The sequence below is a fragment of the Denticeps clupeoides genome, chromosome 12 (genome assembly GCF_900700375.1).
Source record: "Denticeps clupeoides chromosome 12, fDenClu1.1, whole genome shotgun sequence".
Taxonomy (NCBI): Eukaryota; Metazoa; Chordata; class Actinopteri; order Clupeiformes; family Denticipitidae; genus Denticeps; species Denticeps clupeoides.
In genome coordinates, this window is record NC_041718.1 from 11246599 (window position 1) to 11271064 (window position 24466).

The window sequence follows — 24466 nt, forward strand, 5'->3', positions numbered from 1 at the left end:
AACATTTCAGCTTTAGAATGGTTTCATTTATCGTAATTTATTTTTGTTTCAAATGAGGACAGACAAGCATTGTCTCACATTTGCTTGAATTGATGGCTTTCTGAGCAGTCCTCTGATGCTTTAAAGAAAAAGACAAAGAGCTGACGCAGTATTTCTGTCTTGTTACAATAGAGCAGCTTTATTGATTGACTCCTCAGAAAGCACAGGTTTGCTTGGCATTTAAAGGGGTTTCTTGTGGATTAATATCCATTGTTACATTACTTAGAAGCCCTGGTAGAGCGAATTCTCTGCATTCTCAGTAACCTTGCTTTGAAACGTCCTTTCATAGAACGCTACAGACCATTAGCACTCCTGGCCCAGCAACAATATGCATTTCTTTATATGGTCCTGTGCATAATCAAGGGGAGCTGTGACTATGGAGGACAAGCCTTCAAGAGGGAAAAGGCTGAATATGACTAATGCAGGTGTGTCCATGCAAACACCCACCTGAAAATCTGCCTCACTTTCAATCTTCTTTGGAATGTTATTAATTATTTTCAAGAAAATTGGAATACTCTGTGCTATCGCCTGGATTACACAAATGCACTGTAATATTGGTACCAAATGCTAGAGAGTTTGTCATCCAGCTTTAATCCATCCATTAGGAGGTCCATATTCACTACAACATGGATCTATACATTATTACATTAATTATTGCATTTTTTTTTTTTTTTTTTTTGTGGTTATTATTAGATAAATTATAATTTTGTATCGCTTTGGAGTTTCCTTTTGTGGTTTGTCAAAGCTCCACAAAACCAAATTGCTCACAAAATACACAATCTTGAAGCTGTCATAGGCAACATTTAATTTTCACATTTTCTGTTCTTCCTTTCTTTCCTCAGTCCTCCCTCTTTGTCTTGCTATGGTGCTGAAATTGACCTCCTAATTTATGGTGCTCTAGGGCCCCAAACACGTAACACCGAGCCATCTTGAGTGAAGCAGTGGATCTTCTGGCCAGAACGAAGGTCACAACTGTGCGTGCGTGTGTGTGCGTGCGTGTGTGCGTGTGTGCGTGCGTGCGTGTGTGCGTGTAGAGTAGGACATTACACAAGCATTTCTGTGGCACTCTTCCAAATATTTTTGGAAGAGGTTATTAAAGGTTGGTGGAAGTGAGTTTTAAGGTGGCTTTCTTCTGAAGTTGAAGATAAAAATCATTACTGAACTGCTTTCACAATTCATCCAAGGCATTTCCATTTAGCTAGGGATGTACTACCCCTGTCAACCCTTTTGGGTTCATCTGAGATTCCTTTAAAATTCCTCACACGATCATAAATCAACAATAATTCCCTTAAAAGCACCCCACATTTTGCAGGGCACTCCCCTCGGCAGGGGCAAAGGGCATCTGCTCGTTTAATGTTTAATTAATAAATTAATCAGAGGATGTGTTAATGCAGCAATCTGTCACACAGCGGCCATTTCATTCCTCTGTTTTAATTAGTAACAGTACTTTGTGTCATGGGCTGGTCATCGCACCCCCTGTTATCCGAGTGGAGTATATTAAAAACAATAATTTAATCATTATTAATTTAAAAAAGAAAAATTGCATTAAACAAAGTCTTATAATAAGATCTAGCCATCACCTTCTTTATACTGTTTTAGAAAGATTAAATCCACCTGAATGTAAAACCTGAAGAGCTTTGGACTGAATGATGCCAGGAAGGTGCCAGAACACATATGCAGAACCCTTGTGACCGCAGCCATAAACACCGTGGCACTGTACCATGGAGCAATGGAAGAAGATGGCCTACAGCTTTTCACATGTGTATTGTTTAAAGAGAGGATGACAAAGGTGGAGTTTTGGCCTCTAGAAGAGCTCTGGAATGAATTCTAAGATCTGCTGATAATGTCTTGAAACCACAGGACCAGTGGATACTGGGCGTGTGTGGCTGATCTGTGTTAATCTCTTTACCCAGTTGAAAGAGTAAACAGAGCTGTACATATGTTTTATGGTCTGTTATTCGCATTTCCAGCATAATACAAATACGGTGAAATACAATTGCAGTGAGACACAGTCAAATAACACCTCCTTAGTCAGACAGAATAAAAGGGCAAAATTCACATGGATGACTCACAAAGCATTACTCACAGGTTGAGAAGATTTGCAAGTTGATGCCATAGGTGTAAAGCCCCACGCACCAGGCGCCCACGCAGTTGTTTACAGTTTACCATTAACTAGGCTAGAATGCTAACACTCCCCACACAAAGGATGTATTGGTCATTCAGCGCTGGTGGCCAAGTGTAATGAAAAGATATAAATTAAAAGGCGTACAGTAAAGATTAAAGTCTGTAGTAAAAACGGTCGAAACCGTAACTCATAAATTATGGATGACCTCTGGTGCTTCAGAATGGTCTGGTAATGTGAAGGGGGGGGTGGGAGGAAGGAATGAGGGTGGCCGTGTTCTAAAATAAATTCCAGCCTGTGATGTAGAAGGAAATGTAGAACGATGCATGATGGAAGCATTACAGATGGCGAGAATGGTAGTCTATACGTGTTCGTAAACGTGATGTAACATGGTGAAGGTTAATGTATACATGCCATTGCAACATCGACTGGAGCTGTAAATATTCGACTCAATCTGCTGCATCTTCTTTTGATTGTAATGGACTAACTGACTGGACAAAATGGGACTCAGATTGACAGCGGGTGACGACAGAGTAATTGACCCTTGAAAGCAATCAGACATTAGGTGGTAGTGTCTGTGTGTGTGTGTGTTTGTGTGCTCACATCCATTTCCACAAGCCTTTTCTGCGCTATGAAATAGCAAATAGCAGACCAAAAATTCATTTTCGTATTTATAACCCATTATAATCTACCCTGAAAGCCTGGAAAACAATTCACCTCCACTGTCTGCTGCAGCTGTAACCAAGTAGAGAAATAAATAACTGAGAACTTGATACCCTTGATGGCTTTATCTTTTCACGGTTCTACCTGCCGATTAGCTGGCAAGAACGGACTTTAACAGGGCTGGGACCAATCCACAGGGGCTATGCGGCTAAAGTTAACAGTACGTGGGATATGGTCAAGGGGTTATGTAAAACCCTTTGGATGTGTTTGAAATTTTAAGAAAAAGGAACTTAATTCTCATTTAACAATGTTGAGGCAACACTTAAATACTTAATATCAGACAGTTGAATCAGGTGTGTGTGTATGTGTTTTGGTGCATTTTTGGACAATTTTGTGCTGAAACAGTCGCACAATCACAATTACATGAAAATCAAAAAGAAGTGTTTGTTTCTCTTCCTCCATATAAATATAACTAGCATGTGGTTCTTTATTTATGCAAATCCTGGTATACTTCACCTGACATTGGAGACGCTGTTGCACTTTGAGAATAGGACTCGATACATTCCAGTTTATCTGAAATGAAAGAATGGCAAGAGATCCATCGTACATGGTGTGTCCACTCATCTTTGCATGGGTTGTGTGTGGTTTTAGTGCAATGCGGTACAGAAACTGGACTCGGCATGCACCAGTAGCTTGGCCTGCGTGGAAGAAATGGGGCTTGCTGTTGTGCCCAGTGGCTGTGAAATATATGATGGTAATGAAACACTTTACATGCTGCAGGTGACAGTGTAACGCCGAGTACATAATGCGAATGTAGCTGAAATGAAGGATTGCGGAGGGCTAGTGAGTTTGACAGGCAGAACTGAGGTTCAGCTTTTCTCATTTTCACAGATCATTGAGGCCATTGAAGGGGCTTTTATGACGGCTATATGCCTGTTGGACAGTTCTTTGCTTCTTGCCCTTAATGTTTTCTTTAACATATGAGAACTTGGAAAAAAAAGCTCACTCACTCAAAACTATTAAGAGGGGGTCACGTTATGTCAGGTTTTTAGGTGAAAAGCTCTGTTTCCAGTAGGCTATTGGTGTAGTTAAGTTAGGAACATATATCTTGCCCTAGCTTTCATCCCCTGCTGACTGAGCGCTGTGCTGTCGAAAGAGAATGTTAGCTCAGAAAAGGCTGACAATGGAGAGGTGAGTCAAACAGAAAAAGACGTACTGTTGCAGTGAGACGGAAAGTGAAGCTGTAGCAGGACAGAATGGGTCCTCCCACAGGCACCATAGGTAATTCACGCCATAGCTTAACACCCCCACGGGGGAGGGAATTTAATTTTGTGCTGAGCCATAAAATCTGGTATACGCCATTGTGGCCATAAAGCATGCAGTGTGCCCTTACAGCTTTATCCACACCTCATTTGAATTTCGATTTCATAATGGTGCATTGGGAACAAAAAAGAATTTTTTGAAGGAAGGGCATCTTCAGAAACCAAGACCAAAGCTTCCAGCTAACAGTGTTTAGTCAGTGGGAATACAAATCCTGCTAGATCTCTATAAAAATACATATAACTGAGAAAGCAGTTACAACATTAAAACCACTGTCAGCTTAACCTTTTGACATTGATTATCGTGTTATAATGGGGTGGGATAAATTAGCCAGCAAATGTTGCAAGCCAAATGTTGCATGCAATGATAAGAACCTTCAGAATTGGTCTATTGACCGGCTCGCTTGCACCCAAGGGTCAATGGGGGACATGGAAGTGAAGCTTAGAAGAGCTTCCCACAGAAGAGCTATTGAACTGTACTGTACTGTAGAAATTACTAAGAACTTTAAAACTGCTTATGGCAGACAGGTGTCAGACCACATTGTTTATCACAGAGCTTGCTGTGCATGTGTCTGCGCATCCTCAAACCAGTTTGAGTGACAATGCTGAACAAGCAGCAACGCCTGCACCAGGCACATGATTTTGGAACAGTGGAGGATGGTGGCCTGGTCAGACAAATGATGTTTTCTTTGAAATTCTGTGGATGGCTGAGTGCATGTGGTTTTTTTTTTTTTTTTTTTTAACTTTAGAGGAGATGACAGCAGAGTGCATTATGGGTAGAAGGCAAGTCAGCAGGCAATGTAATGTTCTGCTGGACAGCGCAGGTCCTGCAATCATGCGGATGTTTCTCTGACACTTACTGCCCCCCTAATGATTGTTGCAGACCTTGTACACCCTTTCCAGGCAATGGTATTCCCTGATGACCCTGACGGCGATGACCTCTCTTAGCGGGACAGTAACCCCCACTGCACTACAGAAATTGCTCAGGACAAAGAGTTCAAGGTGTTGACATAGCTTCCAAATCCCCCATATCTCAGTCAAATTAAGTGTCTGTAGGACGTGCTGGAAAAACAAGCCCGATCCATGGAGGCACCACCTCTCAGCTTACAGGACTTAAAAGATCTGCTGCTGACGTCTTGGTGCCAGATACCACCGGACCACACGTCTTGTGGAGTCTGTGACTTGACAGGTCAGAGCTGTTTTGGCAACACAAAGGAGGCCTACGGAATATTATCCATTTTCAATGGAAACTCTCTGTAGAGATCAAATTACTTAAACAATGTAATGCTTATTAGGTCTGTTACTCAAGTTACTGTAGCATAGACTGCATGTGACTTATTACACTTCCACATTATAAATGTCTGTTTTGGTTTTGGTTCAGTGGTTTGACCCTGAAGTCTGCAAGCATGCACACTGTAAGATAAGAATCCATCTGCATTAAGGATTATTTAGATTTAATTTGCAAGATGTACTTTTGTAAGTTTCATTTCTTGTTTGAGCTCTTATAGGTACGGGGACCAGGTGTTTTGTGTGCAGCTAAGAACTTGATCCCTGACATATTACTCCCTGTTCCACATCCACAATACTACACAAGAGTCCATTCACATTCTCACGCATTCTACTTGGCCAGTAGAATTCTGAGGATTTGTGGTTGCACAACAAATTTTAAGAAAGCGATTTAGTCTGAAGTGCGCATGCATGGCATTTAGAGTATTCACCATTATGGCATAATGGGCTGCATAATTCGTGTTTTCTGAAACCGGAGAAGGAAAGTCTCGACAAACGCATCAAATAGGAGTGCATGTATGTGCCTGAGAAATACTGCAGTACTAAATCACCCACGTCCATATTTCCCTCTTCTGGCGTCTTTCTGTCCCACAGGCATCTATTTCATCCTTTTTTACTCTCTCCCCCCTTGACCTCACTTTTCCTCTCTTCCATGCCCCTCTCCTGCGGTCCCAAATTATCTCCCATATCTCTCTGGCATGTGTTCTCATCAGCCAGTCTCAGTCTCTAGACTTCTCCCCTGTACTTTCCTCTTCTTTGCCCATTTCCTGCATCTCTTCTTCACTGCTCTCTATCTGACACCCAGACCCATCCCCCTCCCTCACGGGACAGTGGTTTTATGACTGTAACCCGACACTGCTTCTGTGTCCTATCAGCACCAGGACCATAACTCACCTCAGAGAGGACCAGCGGCGAATCACAGTGCACCCATAAATTCCCCTGTCAGGTTCCAACCAATCAGGGTGGAACATTAAATCACCACTGTCAGGCTGGCAGCCAATGGCATGGCGGCAGCCGTAAATCTGTCACAGGGGTTGGAGGAGGGTGTCTGTTAATGGGTGCTGCATTGCTGCTGGGGAACTGGTGAAGGGGGTGGGGATGAAAGAGGCTAAATGAAAAAGAGAAGGATCTAAGCAAATAACATACCTGTTTTTTTTTTTTTTTTTGCATTCTTACCCCGTTTTTCAGTCTTTTTGTTTCCAAGAGTCATGTGCAAAGAGATATGCAGAAACAGACCCCCTTCAACTCACAAAAGACAGGTCTCTACATGCTACCAAAACATGCATGGTCAAACCAAAGGAAGCCTGTACATTTATAATGCATAAACCTGTAACTGGTTCAATCAATAGGAATTGTGACTCACTCACAGGCATTTCTCACTAAAGATAGCAATACCAGAAAATTCTTAATGCATCACTTTCCAAACCATCTAGTTCAATAATATATTTCAATTTATTCCCTTATAGTACAAATTACTGGTGACAAAAATGTATTTTTCGTATACTGAAACTGACAGGAAATTACATTAGACTACTCAGAATTTCATATTATGCTGCTGAACAGTAAGGGTGTATTAATTTACCAGGATATATGCACTCACATACAACTATTTAAAAAGGGACACCGATTGAAAGTGACTCTCCCTACCAGCAGATGGTGCTGTTACCCAGCCTGATACACTCAATGGGACCCCTGTAGTAATAAGAAAATTCTTCACTGATTTAAAAAGTTTTACTGTGGATTATAGGTTATCATACACATAACTATACATGTATGCTACCCATGTTTCATGCAAATGAGAAAACAGAAGACAATTAAACTGCAATAAAGAGTCTTACATTTTATACAAAGACAGGCAGTACATCTGTGAATTCCAGGTTATTTCATAATGGAATTAGGGTATGACATTTAGACAATTCCTTTGCTGGCAATGGAACAGTCTGAATGTATATGAATAGTCGTCCATTTTCAAATCATAGCTGCATTTATGCACTATTGGCCACATTTATTTTAGTACTTCTGCAGTTATATGTGTCACTATAACATTAATGGTCAAACAAAACAATTTCCAATCACTTTAACAAATCACTTAATCCATTCTTGGTCACATACTCTGGGAATGAATAAAAAGGATCTGAGAGGATGAGGCGAGATGTCTGACTGGGAGTACAATCAGACCTTTGTGAACCAGGCTGGGAAATGGAAATGTTCCTTATTCTTCGTCTACCGGAGCAAAGACCACTTGATCTGTTCTTTTGCAGACTGCAGCACCTGAATCAGCAAATGACACGATATAGACATTTTAACCACATACAATTCAATGGGTATGAATACAGTGACAGCACAACTGAAAAATAAAAAAATAAAATAAAATCTTACCTGGGACACAGTCTGTTCGGTCAGTGGGACATCATCACCCTGAAGAACAACGGATTTGCTTATATATATTTTTTAATTCAATGAAAATAAATTAGAAGGCAAGAAGTCACGACCCTTACCCTCAAAGCTACACGGTAAACAACCTGCTGGGGGTCACTCTCCAGGATGACTCTATATGAAAAATAAGCCAACAATGATGACGACAATCAAACATCGACGCCGCACCAGTTCTACCAAGAAATGACATCACTTTCTCACCCTCCATCAACAATCTCATCCACGGCAAGGAAAAGACCTTCCATATTCTCCAGCAAGGCTCTCCGTTCCACATTCTTCCTACAGGGAAAATCATGATACAGTTTATGAAATTACATACATATATAATTTAAGATTTTGTGAACCCCAAAATAAATGTTACCTCAACATTTGACTTAGAGAATCAAAGAGGCAGTTCAGGACAGACATCAGCATCAACTAATAGGATAAAATGTTACAATCAGTGTTACAATCAGCGCATTACAACACAAATTCATTTGCGAGGTATCTTCATTCATTGGCGAGTCATACCTCATTTTCATGTGAACTTCCAATAACATAGAAGTACAGGTCTATGTTGCTCTTGTAGACAACCGTGAGACCCTCCAAAAGTGCAATTTCGCCTACACACAGACAGGGATAAATCGAACATTTACACACATGGTATTAGTCTGAGGTTCACAGGAGAGAAAGAAGAAACAGAAATACACACACACATAAATATACTTACTATCAGTGCGATGGGTTTTATTGAAGATGTTCTTCTCGAACGCCTTCTGCTCTTTCACTGTCGGGTATGTGTCATCATAATACTACAAAAATAGCTTTGTTTTAATCACTAGATATAAAAAATTTACAAAATAACGATTGTGCATGGAAATCGGGATACCTTTGCATACAGCCTTTCACCGTCGTTGTCTAAAATGAGAACCGCTTTCACAGTATACAGAGTGGGTTCCTGTTTTTACAAAAAGAAGGGTTTTCAACACTCGCCCTTATTCATTTTAAATCACCATTTTACAGCTACTGTCATGAAAAATTGAGAATATAACGTGATACGTCGTCCTTTGCCCCGCAGATGTCGATTGGTTACAACACAACGGAAAAGGCGGCTCGTCATGATCCTTTACAAGTTTTAAGTCAGATGGAAAACGCGCATGATTGTCACTAAGACATAACACACGTCCGACGACTTAAAGGCGCAACGTTAACCACGAACCGCGACATAAAACCGCACACGAATCGACCGCTTTACCAGAACCAGCGAGTCCATTTTGCCTGCCTGCCAGGTGATGACGTTGGGCACATCCTGATATTCCTCGTCTGATATGCCGCCTCTTTCACGCCGGCTTTACTGCCCCCTACCGCTCCGGAGGCGTGTGGTCGAAAACCCGTTTTTATAAAAGGCCTTCATAAATACGCATTCATATTTAAAAAATCTATATATATATGATCAGATTGGAAATTTTGGAATCTGGCCGTTTAAGACATTCTCAATCCTTAAGAAAGCTTAAGAAAGCGCCTCTAAATAAGTCACACGTGACATTTGACGTCATTACGCACGATAGGGGAGGGTTAGACGTAAAAATCGATTTGGCGAATTTGCTCTGTGGCGTCGGGCTTTCTGCAAAATTTTCTACGATGTCTAAACAAGAGGTGAAAAATGATATTTACCTGCGTTATTCACGCTCTGCATCGCGCGGTATTTATTCTCCGGCTTCAAATGTCCCGTTTAAGCAACAGCAGGATCACTTTTCCGACTAAAACCAACGCTAATTGCCGGTTTTAACTAGCATGTAGCATCTGGCCGTCGTTTTGGGCAGGAGCGCCTCCTGCTCTCCAGCTGCGCTCAAGTCGGCGGGCGCCCCGAAAAAGGAAAAAAACTAGGTTTAATGGGTCCCCCCCACCCGAGCGCGATACGAGTCGTGGCGGCCATTTCGCCGCTCGGCTCCGCAGAGGCTGTAGCGGGGGTGCGGCCGAGACTATTCGACCATGCCGGCCGTGTGGTGCAGATACATTTACAGCATTTATCAGACGCCCTTATCCAGAGCGACTTACAATTAGTAGTTACAGTGACAGTCCCCCCCTGGAGACACTCAGGGTTAAGTGTCTTGCTCAGGTAGTAAGTGGGGTTTGAACCTGGGTCTTCTGGTTCATAGGCGAGTGTGATACCCACTAGGCTACTACCACCCCAATATACAGATACATGTGTGCGTGGTAGCTCGGCTCCACGGAGTGACACTTGTCTGTCGCGGTTTGTATGTCTTCTCAGGGTTTCTTTTTGCATTTAAATAAATAAAAATGTATGTGTGTTTATCCCCCAGACGCCACGCGAGCCTGAGCAGCTCCGCAAGCTTTTTATCGGCGGCCTGAGTTTTGAGACGACGGACGAGAGTCTGCGGGCCCATTTTGAACAATGGGGCACCCTGACAGACTGTGTGGTGAGTAGTGAAGGCGAAAGGTTCAACACGCTCGTCCCCTTCCGTCCTCTAAAGATGCCTTTTGTGGTCCACAGGTCATGAGGGACTCGGAAACAAAGCGGTCAAGAGGTTTCGGGTTTGTTACGTACAGTTCTGTGAAAGAGGTGGACGCTGCCATGTCTGCACGTCCGCACAAAGTGGACGGCCGGGCCGTGGAGCCGAAGCGGGCCGTGTCCAGAGAGGTGCGGCTTCTCCCCCGTTCTCTTATTTACAGCATTTACCAGACGCCCTTATCCAGAGCAACTTACAATCAGTAGTTACAGGGACAGCCCCCCCTGGAGACACTCAGGGTTAAGAGTCTTGCTCAGGGACACAATGGTAGTAAGTGGGGTTTGAACCTGGGTCTTCTGGTTCACAGGCGCGTGTGTTGGGATCTGAATGAATGACACGTCGCTGTGTTTTGTGTCATGTGCAGGATTCTTGCAAGCCTGGTGCACACACCGCTGTGAAAAAGATCTTTGTTGGTGGCATTAAAGAAGACACGGAGGAACACCACTTGCGGGACTACTTCACTCAGTTTGGCAAGATTGAAGCTGTCAACATCATGACCGAGAAGAACAGTGACAAGAGGAGAGGGTTTGCCTTCATTACCTTTGATGACCATGATGCAGTGGACAGGATTGTCAGTAAGTAAATGTTGAATTTGTTGCTATTGAACAAAAGATGTTCTGTGTATTTAAACGAAGGGAATTTTGGGGGAAATGAAATATTCATTTCGTTTTCAGTTCAGAAGTATCATACAGTAAATGGACACAACTGCGAAGTGAGGAAAGCTTTGTCTCGGGAGGAGATGAACAGAGTTGGAATGAATCCTAGGGGTGAGAATCCATTATTATATGTTTAGTCACAAATTGTTCAGTCGTTAAACTAATGAGAGTTTTGCTCAATGGTCTTTGAATTTTAGGTGGTCGAGGAGGAGGAGGAGGTGGCGGCGGCGGTGGTGGAAACTTTGGAAGAACTGGAGGTGGATATGGGGGTACGGTTCCATTTCTGTCGAGCTGTGGCTGCTTGAAGAGTGTTCCAAATTAATGTCAATGCTGTTTTCAGGCGGATATGGAGGTGGCAGGGGAGGCTATGGTGGAGATGGTTACAATGGCTATGGTGGAAACGGAGGTGAATGTTCCACTTTGAAGGTGCAAGGGATTGTGGGCATTTCCATCCCCTCTGAACCTTTGTTTCATGATACCTTTGTCTCCTACAGGTGGTTACGGGGGTGGAGGCCCAGGTTACGGAGGTGGAAACCGTGGATATGGTGGTGGCGGTGGTTATGGCAACCAGGGTGGTGGCTATGGAGGAGGTGGTTATGACAATTACAACAGTGGTGGCGGCGGCGGTGGAGGAAACTACGGAGGTGGTACGTTAATGTCCGCATTAAATTAGTTCATGATGGTAGTAGCCTAGTTGGTAACAGACTCACCTCTGAACCAGAGTACACAGGTTCGAACTCCACTCACTGCCGTTGTGTCCCTGATTGACACTTAACCCTAAGTGTCTCCAGGAGGGCTGTCCCTCTAACTAGGGACATAAGTCACTCCGGGTGATAAATGTAAACAATGCAATAGAGCTGTGAGAGTGAAAGATTTCAGTTGTCTCCTTGCCCATTTCTAGGAAACTTTGGCGGTGGGGGAGATTACAATGATTTTGGCAACTACAACCAGTCCTCCTCCAACTATGGCCCAATGAAAGGAGGACACTACGGTGGCGGCGGCGGCGGTGGTGGTGGCGGCGGCGGCGGCAGGAACAGTGGCCCATATGGTGGTAAGCTGGCCAAAATAAGAATAAACTGTGGCAAAGAACAGCACCTTGTAGTCTGCACAAAGTCCCCTATCCCTTTGTGCTGCCTTTTTCTGGTCTAACGTGGAGCGAGATTTCAACACGGTGGCTTACTGTGAAGGTCATAGTTGTAGGTAAAAACACAATGCCCATTTTTTAGGGGGTTATGGAGGAAGCTCTGGAGGTGGCTATGGCGGAGGCTCAGGAGGGCGGCGATACTAGATGATTGGTAAGCAAGGCCTTACACTCCACAAGTGGACTGTTTGGTCCTCATCATCTCCTGTCGTTTAGAATGGTTCATCCATGTACTCTTTGAGGCTGAGATTAAATGTTCCATTAGTGATGGTATCTCATGTGTCCGATGTCAGGGCCATCCAAGACCACTTACATTTGATTCCTTGACTTAGTTCATAAAATCAGTTGTTCGTATGGGGATCCAGCAGCAAACTTTCACTCGTCTACCAAGTTACAACTTTCACGACGGAAACAGAGATTGGGTTCTGCTCCAATTATCCCTATATGCCTGTAGATTTTGCACATTCATCTGCCTTTCCCCTCTCTATCAATAACTATACAGTGAAAATTTGTGTGAACTGAAGGTTTGCTTCTGCATTAGCATTTTGTGATCCCCAATGTCAAAAGTGGAAAAAAAAATGCAAGAGGGAGACAGAGGTGCAAAGTTTAACTGTGTGTATGTTCCATATTGTCCAACAGGCCACAGTACTTAGGAGAGGAGAGCCAGAGAGGTGACAGGGAAAGGAGGAAAGCAATGAGAGGTGGAAGGAAGCAGGTTTACACCCTAGATCTGCACAGCCAAGCGGCACAGTGGGTGCTAATGCATCCGCTGTGTGAAGAAACATGTACTTTAGGGGAGGAAAATCATGTGGGGTGGGGGGGGAGTAAATACATTGGAAGGATTATTATTATTTTCTTTAAAAAAAAAAAAAATTGTCCTGCCAGATACTAGTTTGTAGTTTTGCCCTATTTGTCTGTGAAGTGTAAATCATTCCATTGAGGTCTAAGTAGGGTTTTTCTTTTTGAGTGTGTGGGAAAGGGTAATTTTGCATCCCTAGGGTCTGTTTTTAAATGTAAAGCACCACGAATCAAGATGAAATAAACCGCTTTTCAGTTTTTTTTATTATTATTTAAATGTGTTCCTAAGCGTCTTTTGTAGTTAATTTACAATGTTAATGTGTTGCCTCTGTGTTTGCCAATTGCCAAACAAGTGGCATCTTAAAATGGCCTTCTACGTTGACCTGGTTATCGTGTGCATGTTGAAGTACATTAAAATTTCCGTTACCAATTTCATGGGCTGCATGTTCTCAACTTCTCCAGCTCTGTTGTATTTTCAATATAACTGAGATGCAGTTTTTAAGAAAAGCAAATGTAAAGTGTACAGGACAGCCTCTCAGATGTTAAGTTACCTTTGAGACACCAGTCAGACACAAACTTCCAAAGGACAGCAAGACTAGCCAATGAAAGACTCCAGCTGGAAGGACTAGCCAATGGGAGGATCTAGCAGAAGGGCAAGCCAATGGAAGGAGCCAGCTGAAAGGCTAGCTTTTGGGAGACACCAGCTGAGAGAGGGAAATAGCTTGGATCGTCGCTTGGAGCCAGAGAAGCAGGGGACAGCAAGTCGTAATGAGTACAGATGGTTGGTCTTGAAAGACTAGCTGGTGTCAAGGTATTTAATATGCCAGACTGGTCGGTAAGAAGAGAATTTTTAAATCCCCTCATTCTATATATTATATTGTGTAGCAGTCTTGATTTTGCCTCGGGATATTTCTTACGTAATTGTCTGGTTAGCTGAGACAAACCTTGACTGCTACTAAATGCTACTTTAATGTTATAAGCGGCTGAATGTGGTGTGTGATTGTAGTGCTGTTAGTGCATGTGAGGGTTTATGAATGTACTATCAGTAGTAATTTGTGACATTTGTTCAGCAGGTTGAGTGCACAGTTGTTAAATCTCCCCATTTTGATTTTGTAGGATTCTGAATAGGATTGTGATGACCCACCTACAAGATGTGAGGAAGTTAACCTTGTTTTGGATGCCTCAGGTCTGTATGAATTTGTTCTCGAAGATAACTAAGTGCGTTTCTGGGATGTAATGCTTCTAAAAATCAAATTTTTATGTTTGTTTTTTTCAGGGCATTTTTATCTTGGAGCAGCTGGACATTTTTTATATTATTGTTTTTTTTAATGGAAAAAAACTTTTATATTGCATCAATAAATTAATTTTTTTTAAACAGTTTTTTCAAAGTTCTTTAAATTGTTTGTGTTAAATGCTCATTTCTTTCTTCACCACAAGGTGGCAGGATAAGTGCAGAGATGCTTGAGTACACCAGCACATGAGCTGCAGGGTTATCATTTAAAATGAAACTCAATGTTTTTGCACTTAAATGTAAAAAAAAAAAAAAAAAACTTGGTCATGGTTTGGTTGCATAGGCTTTGTGTAATCTTTGCATTTAATTATATGCAAATGTTTTGTTAGAATTTTCTAAAAGAGATGCAACCATGGAAACTGCATGAGCTTTATCCTAAATAAGTCTTATTACACCATCACTAGGCATGTACTACACTACAACTTTCACAAATCGATGATGAAGTTGGCTTTACTCTGACTTTGTGTGTCTCCTGTTGGGTGAGGAATTAACTCCGTGCTACATGGGCCATAACTTTAGTCAGGCTTTCTTTTTTTTTCACCTCATTGAATGCTCGCTTCCGTAAAGCCTGGGAGGTTTTTCCATGTGGTTTGTGTTGCTTTTTGGCCTGCTACATGGACATTCTTGGAAAGACATACTAACAAGGGAGAACAGATATGTCAGTGGAAAGACAATACATCAGAACTTGAATGGAAAGACCCAGACTGGAACAGAACTGGGCACACTAGGTCCCACATTAGTTGCAGCCTGATTACTCCAAATCAAGGACATGATCTAATCAGCAGACTAGTATTCAGTTAATATAGCTAATAAAAGTATATCAAACAATCTGGACTGTGGTTGTACATATTAGTTGAAATAGAACATTGAGTATGTACGATTATTTGGGTTCTTGTGATTTAAAGGCTCTTGCTGCAAATTGCCTTAATTTAGATGAGCATACAGAGTACTTATAATGGGTTTGGGCCAGTCATTATAAACTTTGAACATATTAAGTGCTTGCTGGTTATTATTGGACTTCTGCAATGTGAAAATAATGTACATGCAACTGTATCAAAGCCCCTTGTTTTACTAGGGGACACATATGAAATTTATCAGGCTTTAGGTTGTTAGTGACTCTTATGCTACCTACAAGGCCTCATTTGATGCACGTTCGACCAAAAAACAAAAAATGCAAGGTCCTTAATGATGGCAGTGAGTTTATGCCACAAGTATGTGTAAATTTGCTTCAGATGTGTTGCCATGGAAACTGAAACAGTGGCGCAGGCCTCCAGCTCATCTGTTTCCTGTTGCTGCTGCCTGGAGACAGAGAGGCTTTAGTGCTTCAGGCCGAGAGACAGGAAGTGACCTGGAGTACAGTGAGAAAGGGGTGTGAAGGATTACAGTAGGAGTTGGAGGTTTGATTTCTTCCTCAGAATGTAGAGTTCACATTTGAATAAAACTTGTGTCTAGAAGGTGATGCAAAGTCAGATTTTTATGAGATAATTATATTTTAATGCAGTCCCTGGGAATGGGAAGCCTACATCCCTGCATGTCCCTACATTTACATTTGCTCTTATCCAGAGTGACTTAAACTTAGAGGGACAGTCCCCAAGGAGACACTCAGCGTTAAGTGTCTTGCTCAGGGACACAATGGAGATAAGTGGGGTTTGAACCTGTGACTGTGGTCTTCTGGATCATGTAAATGAACTCAAGCAATAATAAAAGATTAGAGGAGGCTTCTGAGGCAAATTTCCATTCATCTCTTGCAGTTTATTTGCTGTGACCAAATAAGGCAATTTACATTTAACAGGTCACTATAAAATGAATGACTAATCACTATTATTCACTAAATAGAACCAATCAAAGCATGTAAAAGCTGATTTAGAAAACATATATGAGATCCACTGGACTGTCGAGACAGGTGACTTCATGCTGGTGTTCAGGCCAGCCCACACAATGAATAAATTCTGAGGTGGCCCACGTTTGAGAGGATCGAGGCAGCTGCCCAGATTCTCCACAAGAGAGCATCAGCGTGCCAGGAATTTGTGTGTCTGCACACACTGCAGGAGCCTGTCCTGTGCAATAAAATTGCAATGTAATACTATTTGCGGTTGGAACTCATATAACCCAATATTAATTTACTTCCATTCTGACTTTTATTTATGTGACAGAGAATCATCTCAACACTAGTCTGATTCAAGGTCACGGTGTGTGACCTTAGAGTGTTGGTAGCTATCTTTTCTTTCTTTTTGGAGAACAAGAGATAGAGAATGGTTGCAATACTATAATGTGGAATGGCAACACTAGAGAAATAAATAAAAAATGTCAAAAATGGCTTTTCTGTTACTATGGCCGATATTCCACCTCCATTATACATTGCATTTCAACACAAACACAATGAGCTGCAGTTTAGATGATCATATATTATTTAAGAGTGGGTATAAACGTGTTTATTTTCAGCAAAATTGTTGTACATATGTTCAGATTTTTTGTCAACTGTAATCATCAGTTTATTGACACAAAAAAAAAGACACGTTACGTTTTACACAGCGGAAAAAAAATGTTGCTGTGGTCGATTCGTAAATGGCATGTAAATGAGCAGGTACTAATGGAGGATCTGCGGCACAATTAAACCTTGGGCCAGCTTTCTGTCATCATCATCATCATCATCCTATTTGCATTCACATGGCGGTCTGCCCCGCATACGCAAAAACCTAGCAGCTGTTGCAGCGTGTTGTGTTGCACGCTGCCATGCCCACCGAAAGTCAAGCTGTAAAGCTGCGCATCATTTTACAGCACCAGCAAATTCAGCACTGTGAAGGTTGTGAGGTAAAAGAAACAAAAAAAGGCGGTCTTGTTAACAGATTTGCATAATGGAAAAGCATTTCCAGACACTTCAGGCTCTTTGTTCTCTTGCTGCATTTTAGTCCAACCATGGGAAGTTTTCTGGGATCACACAAGATGCGCAAAGGCACATCTATGCGGTTGGTCAGCATTAATGGATCTTTTTTTTTGACAAGATACAAGTTGTTTTGGGAGACAGGAACCACTTAGTTTGAGATTTAGTGCCACTTACCTGTCAGATTTGCAACTGAACCCAAATAGAGACAATATGGAGGTTCACCGTCAGCTGAATCCTCTGATGTGTGTGTTGACAAAGACTCAATTTGTGTTTACATGACTACACTGCGTGTGTATGCTGGAGCATGAATTAGTGAAGGGGGAAATGTATTTGAGCATTCCAGTCCACGTGTGTGTTTTTTACAGTAATGAGAATTGTCCTATCTGCCTGGTAGGTGTGTGTGTGTGTGTGTGTGTGTGTGTGTGTGGTACATGAAGGTTAACACCCACAGTGGCTCCATAGCCTGAAGCTGCAGTCGTCAGGAATGAGCTGCACAGAGAATCATTATCTTTCCACCACTCCACCCCTTTCTCACAACATTCCATAAGCCTCATCAAGACCGTGCAATGCTCTTGTTCTCGCACTCAAGAATGAAGAAACAAATTGTTAAAAAGGCAAAATTCACATTCTTACCTTTAAAACGGAAAGTTTGTGAATCAGACGGATCTTTCAAAAGGGAAGAATTCAGAGAAAGCAAGCACTGCATGGCCTGCGAATGGGTTGTCCAAAATTCTGACACCCATACGGCATTCAGCCTCACACATACGTGAACATTGCGCGCCCCTGGCAGAGACGCAATCCACATGTGCAGACGTACACAATCCATAATCTGGTACTCATGCAGATGCATGCGGTGCTCGCAGATTCATACCCTCGCCACGTCACCGGGGGCCTTTGAAGTCGTGCAGTCGGTGTTTAGGCCCACCTTTGTGTGCGCACACCGCCTGCGCCCCGGCTGGTGAAATATAGAGCGTAGGGCCCAGCATAGAAATTACCCACACATCTCTGCGCGCCTGTATTTATGGAGGCCGCTGTCAGGTGTTTATGCGTGGTGACGAGATGGGCAGCTTAAACCACTTACGCCCCGATAAATCAGGGACTCTCCAGCGCACCATCTGGTGGTGTGTGTACCTGCGAATGTGTGTGTAAGAGTGATTGGGCGGGTGGAATCACTGGGTGTAGGGAAAATGCCAAAGTGTGGTTGTGTGAGTGCCGGCGAAATGTATACTGTGGATCAAGTAACAAGTGCTTAGGAACTCCTGCAGGCCGTTACTCAGCAGTATTGTCCCATTATTAAAAGCTCGTGTCTAAATAGTCCCGATCCCAAAAGCCAAAAGAAAATAAACTTCCCTTTGATTATTCCGATTTAATGGTCATATGCATGATGCAGATTCGGCAGGGCCCGACTCTCTCCCAATATCGTCCAGGGGACTTCATCTCCAGCTGGCGCACCCACCTTGTGCATACATGTTTCTGTGCACAAATAATACACACAAATGTCATTCTTGCACCCCATGCGTACAGGAAATCACGCAGGAAGACACAAATGCAAACACACCCCAAGTGGCTCTTTACCCAGCAGATTTATGGTCCTGTGATTTAGACATTAGGGTTGAACATCAAGTTATAACCCTGTTCTGTCTGTAGTAACGACTTGACAAGCTGAGAGGAATTTTTAGAATCGGCGTCTGTCTTTACTGTTTTTCCCCCCTCTTTTTCCGTATGTAACGTCATTCTGTCAGCCAGTATCTAGTCCTTTAATCCCGCTCCTTTGCTCTTGTTGTCATTTAATGTTCAAAGTAATGTTTAAAGTCTAGTGTGACCCTGAACAGCAGACTGGGGTATGTTAAACTGTGCTTTGGAAAAGCCATTGAATTTAGCCATGCAACAAAAGAAATAAAGACAGCTTCCCTTTTCACACTCCGTACTCTCTGGCCCCCTGTCCTGCAGACACAAACACATTCTGTGTGTGTGTGTGTGTGTGTGTGTGTGAGTGTCAGAGTGTGCATATGCACCATTTGTGTGTTTATTGCACTTGATGCCTCTGCGCTTCCTCTCCTCAGATAACAGCTGCCTGTAAATAGCTGCCATAAACACTGCACTGAGAAGAATGCCTTTGGGGGGGGCTGTATTTGTGTGTCTGTGTCGGTGGATAATAGCATGAGGGGGCTAGACAGGGTGGGGGTAGGAGAACAGACTTTGTTTTGAAGTATATTAGCTTGGTTTTAGAGAACTTTGCAGAAAATTGCAGTCTGTGACTTTTACATTTTAGGAAAATTGAAACTTGATTATAAAGGGCATAGAAGGTGCATCAGTCAGTGTTTCTTTTCCCTTTTTTTTGCAGAATTGTTTTAATGTGTGCAATGACAAGTTTGTAAAACTGGAAAAGCCTTTGACTTAATACTGAATTGTTGATTCACAATAAAAAAAAGAATTTACGTTTGACCACCAGGGGGAGCAATTGGGCAGTTGTTATTTTTGGTTTTGCATAGTCCTGGGACAGCTTTATGACATTGCTAATTATTAATGTTTTTTTACTGATAAAAATATAAATATTACATATTTATTTTGTCACTATTATAAACAAGTGACCTTCAATTAGACAAAATATTCTCAGACACCAGTCATCTTGTACATTTTATAGGAAAAAGCACCAAGGCTGCAGATGCCGGGAATGTTTTGAGAGTAAAAGATGTGTAGAAGTGGATGGGGAGGGTAGGAAGGAGGGAGAGTCACCTGCCCTGAGGTAACCCTGGAAAACTTTGAGGGGAGGCGCTCACTGACAGGAGAACCTGCAACCTGCAATTTTACACTGGCAGAGAGCAATGCTGAGTGAGCAATGTTCACACAATTATGCACACACACACACACACATGCAGAAAAGTGTGCACAAACAACGGCAGTAACATTATTCCAAAAGTCGCATGTGTGCATTTTATTAAAATGAATCAAAATACACGCGTTTCCATAGTAAATAAACACATTTTGCACAGATTGTTAACCTGTCCTGTCCTGACTGTAGATGCTATCTCGGTGACAGCCAGGCCCATCAGGCACATCAGTCAATGTGTTCACCTTAATCAACTGCTGCCATCTCTCTGGAGCAGAGTGCAGGAACAAGCTGGTGCGCTCAGGAGCTTTGATGTGGTCGCTGGTCTGATGAGAGGCCACGCCCTGCTCCAGCCCCAGGGCCAAATCTACAGTGCTGTTCATTGTAACAAAAGTGCTCACATGAAACATGTTCAAATTAATTTATCATAATGATAATCTAAATTAGAAATTGTCCTCTTACTTGTACAAGTTCTTGCAATTTGTCCTGGAAAAGCAAACACACACAAAAAAACTATTGAAACAATTCATTTAACAACAATACAAGAAGTAATTTTCACAAAACATGATACTAAACAAATGTTATTCCACAAAAAAAAACTACTAAAACCACAACTAATAAGAACACACTCATTTTGATTATTAATAATGTATTTGTGTTTTAAATGTAATACAATAATTTTATTAGAAGTAAATAAAATAATAGTGTACACATATGTGACGCTAATTTTGCAAATGTGTTGTGTGGTGGAGTTTTATTTTATGAATGAGTTTAACACATGCACCACCAGACATGTGTGTGGACAACCCAGCCACCAACAATTTACAGCTTCATTTAATAAAATTTCAATACAGCATCTACTCAGATAAGGTACATTTATTTATTTACAGTAGTGTTTCAATTCTAAATCAAGAGTGTGTGTTTTTACACTTAAAATTCCTTCTGCGGACAGGATCCCAGAGTGGGCTTACAATGAAGCACACACCAGTGAATCAGTTGCACATTTTACACTTTTGTTATACAGTGTTGAATGCAAATTAAAATGCCTGTCCTTCTTTTCCAGCTGTAGGTGAAAAGGCCTTTAGATCTAAAGGAAATATAATGATCTTTTATTCTTTAATCATTCAAATGTTTCAGTAGTTGGAAAGCTACTTTCTGCCCAAATCGAGTTCATCAAGATTATTAGCCGCTGAAATGCTGTTCTTGTAATAAACAAAATGCACTTGGCTGGAACACCCTGCCTGCAGCCGAGGTGACGATTTTGGCCACTGGGTGCCGCCTCAAACTCTGCAAAGCGGGGGGGTTTTATTGCGGCCTACCGTCTCAACTGCTGCTCCGGCGTGTTGCTAAAGAGACAGTCATAAAAGAAATGGGTTTATCCCCCGCCGAGTGAAATGAAGCTGATCTCCGAGCTACATTAAGCACACAATGCGCCCGCAAATAAAAAAAAAAATAAATGAATTATTTTCCTGCTGCAGCCACCTCAATGAAATTTTAAGGGGGAAAACGCGGCTAACGTGCGATTGATACGAACTCACGTCGCACTGCATGCAAATAGGAGCTGTAATCACACGTCTGCAACCGATGCGCGCGACCATACATCACAACACGCAGCAATTTAATTAGCCCCACTGCGTTCTTCTTTTATCTTGATGTGCTTAACTAGCAGATAATCAATGGAACTCATATTATCATATGCAGTGCGACGTCGCCATTAATCTACTGGAGCGCATAAATAAATGCACTTTGTGCCGTTTGTACCCAAGCACGTTCTAGTGCTTCCTGAGTTGCTAACGCTCGCTGCTCCTGTAACGCTGCTTTCGGGGTGCTATGGGCTGAGCATTGCTGACTGGGGGTGTTCGCTACACACCTGCAGTCGTCCCCCACAGAGCCACAAAAAAACCCCACACAATTCATATTACGAGGTGCCGGGGTGCCACCACGCTGCCGTAAAATCACTCTTTGAAATTAGTCCTGACCGACAGGTTTGCTGCGGTGGGCTTGGGGGTAAAAAGGCTGGGCGCTCATAATGGGGTTGTTAAGCGTGATCTCAGGCCATAAGCTTGTCATCCAAACAAGCAGGAGATGGACCTGGCACGGATCCGCCGATGCAGCCGAGGGGAAGAGCTCGGATGTGATGATCGCAGGGAAAATGTCGGCGTGACTGCGCTCTTCTTCAGCCAATCACGAGTCATTAACATGATTTAATGTTAGGTGTTTTTATTGTTATTGCTATTTTGCCAATCATCCATTATTGTTTGCCCGTCGTTGATGTACAGTAATAGGTGCGTGCCCACTACACCCACTGTTACGTCTGACTAATTTACTGTTGTGAATTTGATGGTGCTGATTAGGAACGCAGCGGTTGGGGTCACCTATGTATTGGACCCCATTGAGGATTTATTGGTAGGTGGTGCCTCACACGTCTGCTCATGTGAAGACAACCCAGTCTGGGATGGAGCATCTGCTGATTGTGGAATTCATTGCGATGATGACACAGAGTTTGTCCTAAATTTGCTCTCCACTTCCAGGGAGCCCATCGCAGGCCGGTTCTGTAGTCCACAGCGGTCTAATTCAGGCCCGTGGGCCAAGGCAAGATGGTTTACAGGTGGTAAGGTGGTTCTCAAAGTGGATTGTGGGCAGGGGATCCACATTTTCTTGGGTTCTTGAGAGGGTCCTAAAAAAAGGGATCCCTGACCTGAAAAAGCATGTTCTTGGCCATTCCCACCATTCCTAACACCTCCAATAAATATTTGAATACATATGCAAACATGTTTTCAGGCGGAAGCATATTTCAGATCAGTGCACAGAAGAGGCTGCTGTATAGAACACGAGACCCGGGGCACAGACAGTCAGCCGCAAGCGCATGCTGACACACAAACATAAAGCACCAATATTTACTGAGAATGCAGCTCACACAGAGCGTGTGTGTGTAAGTGTGCGGCAGAAACTGAGACGCACAAACACTGACACACACACACACACACACAGCACGCCATGGTATGCCAGACTGCAGTGGCTTGCGGCTCTGTCAGCGGCGCTGATCGATGGTCTTTTACTGCTTCCCCTGGATTATCAAACGAGTTCAACGGGAGGGGAAGGTGATTCATCAGCGAGCGAGAGAGAGAGAGAGAGAGAGAGAGTGTGTGTGTGTGTAAGAGAGGGAGGGAATGAGTGTGTGGCAAACTGACAGGAATGCTACAGCGTGCTGCACGGAAAGTGACAGGGATGGAAGTAGCATGAACACCTACACAGGAAGGAGACAAAAATGATAAAAAGGTGGGGTAGAGGAGGATGGATGAATGTAGAGAGGAGGACGTAAACAGAGGATGGGCTCTTCAAAGGAAGGTCAAGCACAGTCAAGCAGGAAAGGAAGAGCAAATAAAGCAAGAAATGAATAATTAAGGAATGGACTGTAAGGGAGAAAATTGGGCAAGAAAAACATGTTGAAGAGCGAATGATGAGAGCAGACAGGCAGAGAGAAACAGGAGACGTAAAAAGATTAATGGCTGGTGGGGGGGGGGGCTTTCGGTGGATCTAAAGAAGGTTGAAGTTGAGGATGAAGAGCCGCCCCTGATACTTCGGCCTCTGTGGCAGGTACAGCTGAACGTGGAGGGTGTTGCCGGGCAGCCGGTCTATGGTCTGAGGAGAAAGTGCTGATGTACATTAACCGTGTTTACGGTGGATTCATCCAACAGTATAAATGACGAAACTGAGATAAAGCCCCGTGCTGCTCCACAAAAAGGCATTAGAGTGCGCGCATGTGTGTGTGTGTGTGTGTGTGTGTGTATCATGCCAGAAGGTGAGGTGCCTTCACACACCGAATGCCCTTCCATATTTGCATAGTAAATGCAATTCGTGCAAAAAAGTGTGTGACCGTGTATGCGCGTGTGTCCGTTTGCAAGTGTTTGTGTTCGCAAGAAAATGCCACCCCGAAAGGAACGATGGCACCCGAGATCACCGTCCACACCGGTCCCCTGCTCGCCTGCGCACCACTGCTAAAACTATTAAGTGTGTTGTGATGGATGAAGAGCATCCAGTGTGTTCTGTCTGCTTGTCCCACTTAATGTGTTTAGAGGCCGTGACCGAGGCTGAGCAGAGGACAATTCGAGGAAGCGATTGAGGTATTTAGAACTGTGTGCTGGTTTCTGTACAGTATAGTACAACACAATCAGCCATGTTTTAAAGCTTAGAGGAGAAAATGCGCGTTGTCAAATGAACGTGGAAAAAATTCATTTGTTGACAATTGAATTCTTTTGTCTTGAACCAATTATTCATCTGTGTGAAGACTCTTCAAAAGCTGGACGTTCGTATGTTGTAAATCCTTTTTTGATCATAGGAAATAATTTAATAATTTGAGATACAGGCTTCATTTTGATGAGCTCTCTGCCATGTTAATTCATAGAAATTTTTCATTTTACATGTAAAGGTCAGAGCATATATGAGCTTTTTTTAAATTCAATTTTAAAACAAAGGATTTTTTTCACAAT

The 24466-nt window shown here is 42.7% G+C and overlaps 2 protein-coding genes across 5 annotated transcripts; one reads left to right on the forward strand and one right to left on the reverse strand.

Moving 5' to 3' along the window:
- Positions 1-7147: 7147 nt before the first annotated feature.
- On the reverse strand, positions 7148-9171 carry copz1 (COPI coat complex subunit zeta 1). Its single transcript, XM_028998163.1, has 9 exons — positions 9101-9171; positions 8735-8803; positions 8576-8657; positions 8377-8468; positions 8228-8283; positions 8068-8145; positions 7929-7980; positions 7810-7848; positions 7148-7701 (listed from the first exon to the last, which is right to left on the reverse strand). Exons 1-9 carry the CDS (start codon positions 9116-9118, stop codon positions 7654-7656), a joined length of 534 nt encoding a protein of 177 aa, XP_028853996.1. The 5' UTR covers positions 9119-9171; the 3' UTR covers positions 7148-7653.
- A 238-nt stretch (positions 9172-9409) lies between these two features.
- Positions 9410-14348, forward strand: LOC114800509 (heterogeneous nuclear ribonucleoprotein A1-like). 4 transcript variants are annotated; one of them, XR_003751399.1, is made up of 12 exons: positions 9410-9501; positions 10170-10286; positions 10361-10507; positions 10741-10951; positions 11051-11143; positions 11230-11301; positions 11373-11438; positions 11527-11679; positions 11934-12083; positions 12259-12327; positions 14088-14157; positions 14248-14348. XR_003751399.1 is itself a non-coding variant. In XM_028997966.1 (11 exons), the coding sequence occupies exons 1-10, from the start codon at positions 9487-9489 to the stop codon at positions 12318-12320; spliced, it is 1086 nt and encodes a 361-aa protein (XP_028853799.1). In that variant the 5' UTR covers positions 9410-9486; the 3' UTR covers positions 12321-12327; positions 14088-14346. The 4 variants fall into 4 exon arrangements, 2 of the variants coding, with proteins under 2 accessions (XP_028853799.1, XP_028853798.1); XR_003751398.1 differs by having other exon boundaries at positions 12259-14157; positions 14248-14346; XM_028997966.1 differs by having other exon boundaries at positions 14088-14346.
- Positions 14349-24466: the final 10118 nt, after the last annotated feature.

Bases quoted from the DNA above. Each gene is read 5' to 3' on its own strand.
- LOC114800509 (XM_028997966.1), top strand. The intron at 10,508-10,740 runs GTGCGGCTTCTC...TGTCATGTGCAG, and splicing joins AGCGGGCCGTGTCCAGAGAG to GATTCTTGCAAGCCTGGTGC. The intron at 12,084-12,258 runs GTAAGCTGGCCA...CCCATTTTTTAG, and splicing joins GAACAGTGGCCCATATGGTG to GGGGTTATGGAGGAAGCTCT.
- copz1 (XM_028998163.1), bottom strand. The intron at 8,469-8,575 runs GTAAGTATATTT...GTCTGTGTGTAG, and splicing joins TAAAACCCATCGCACTGATA to GCGAAATTGCACTTTTGGAG. The intron at 7,981-8,067 runs GTGAGAAAGTGA...TTTTTCATATAG, and splicing joins GATGAGATTGTTGATGGAGG to AGTCATCCTGGAGAGTGACC.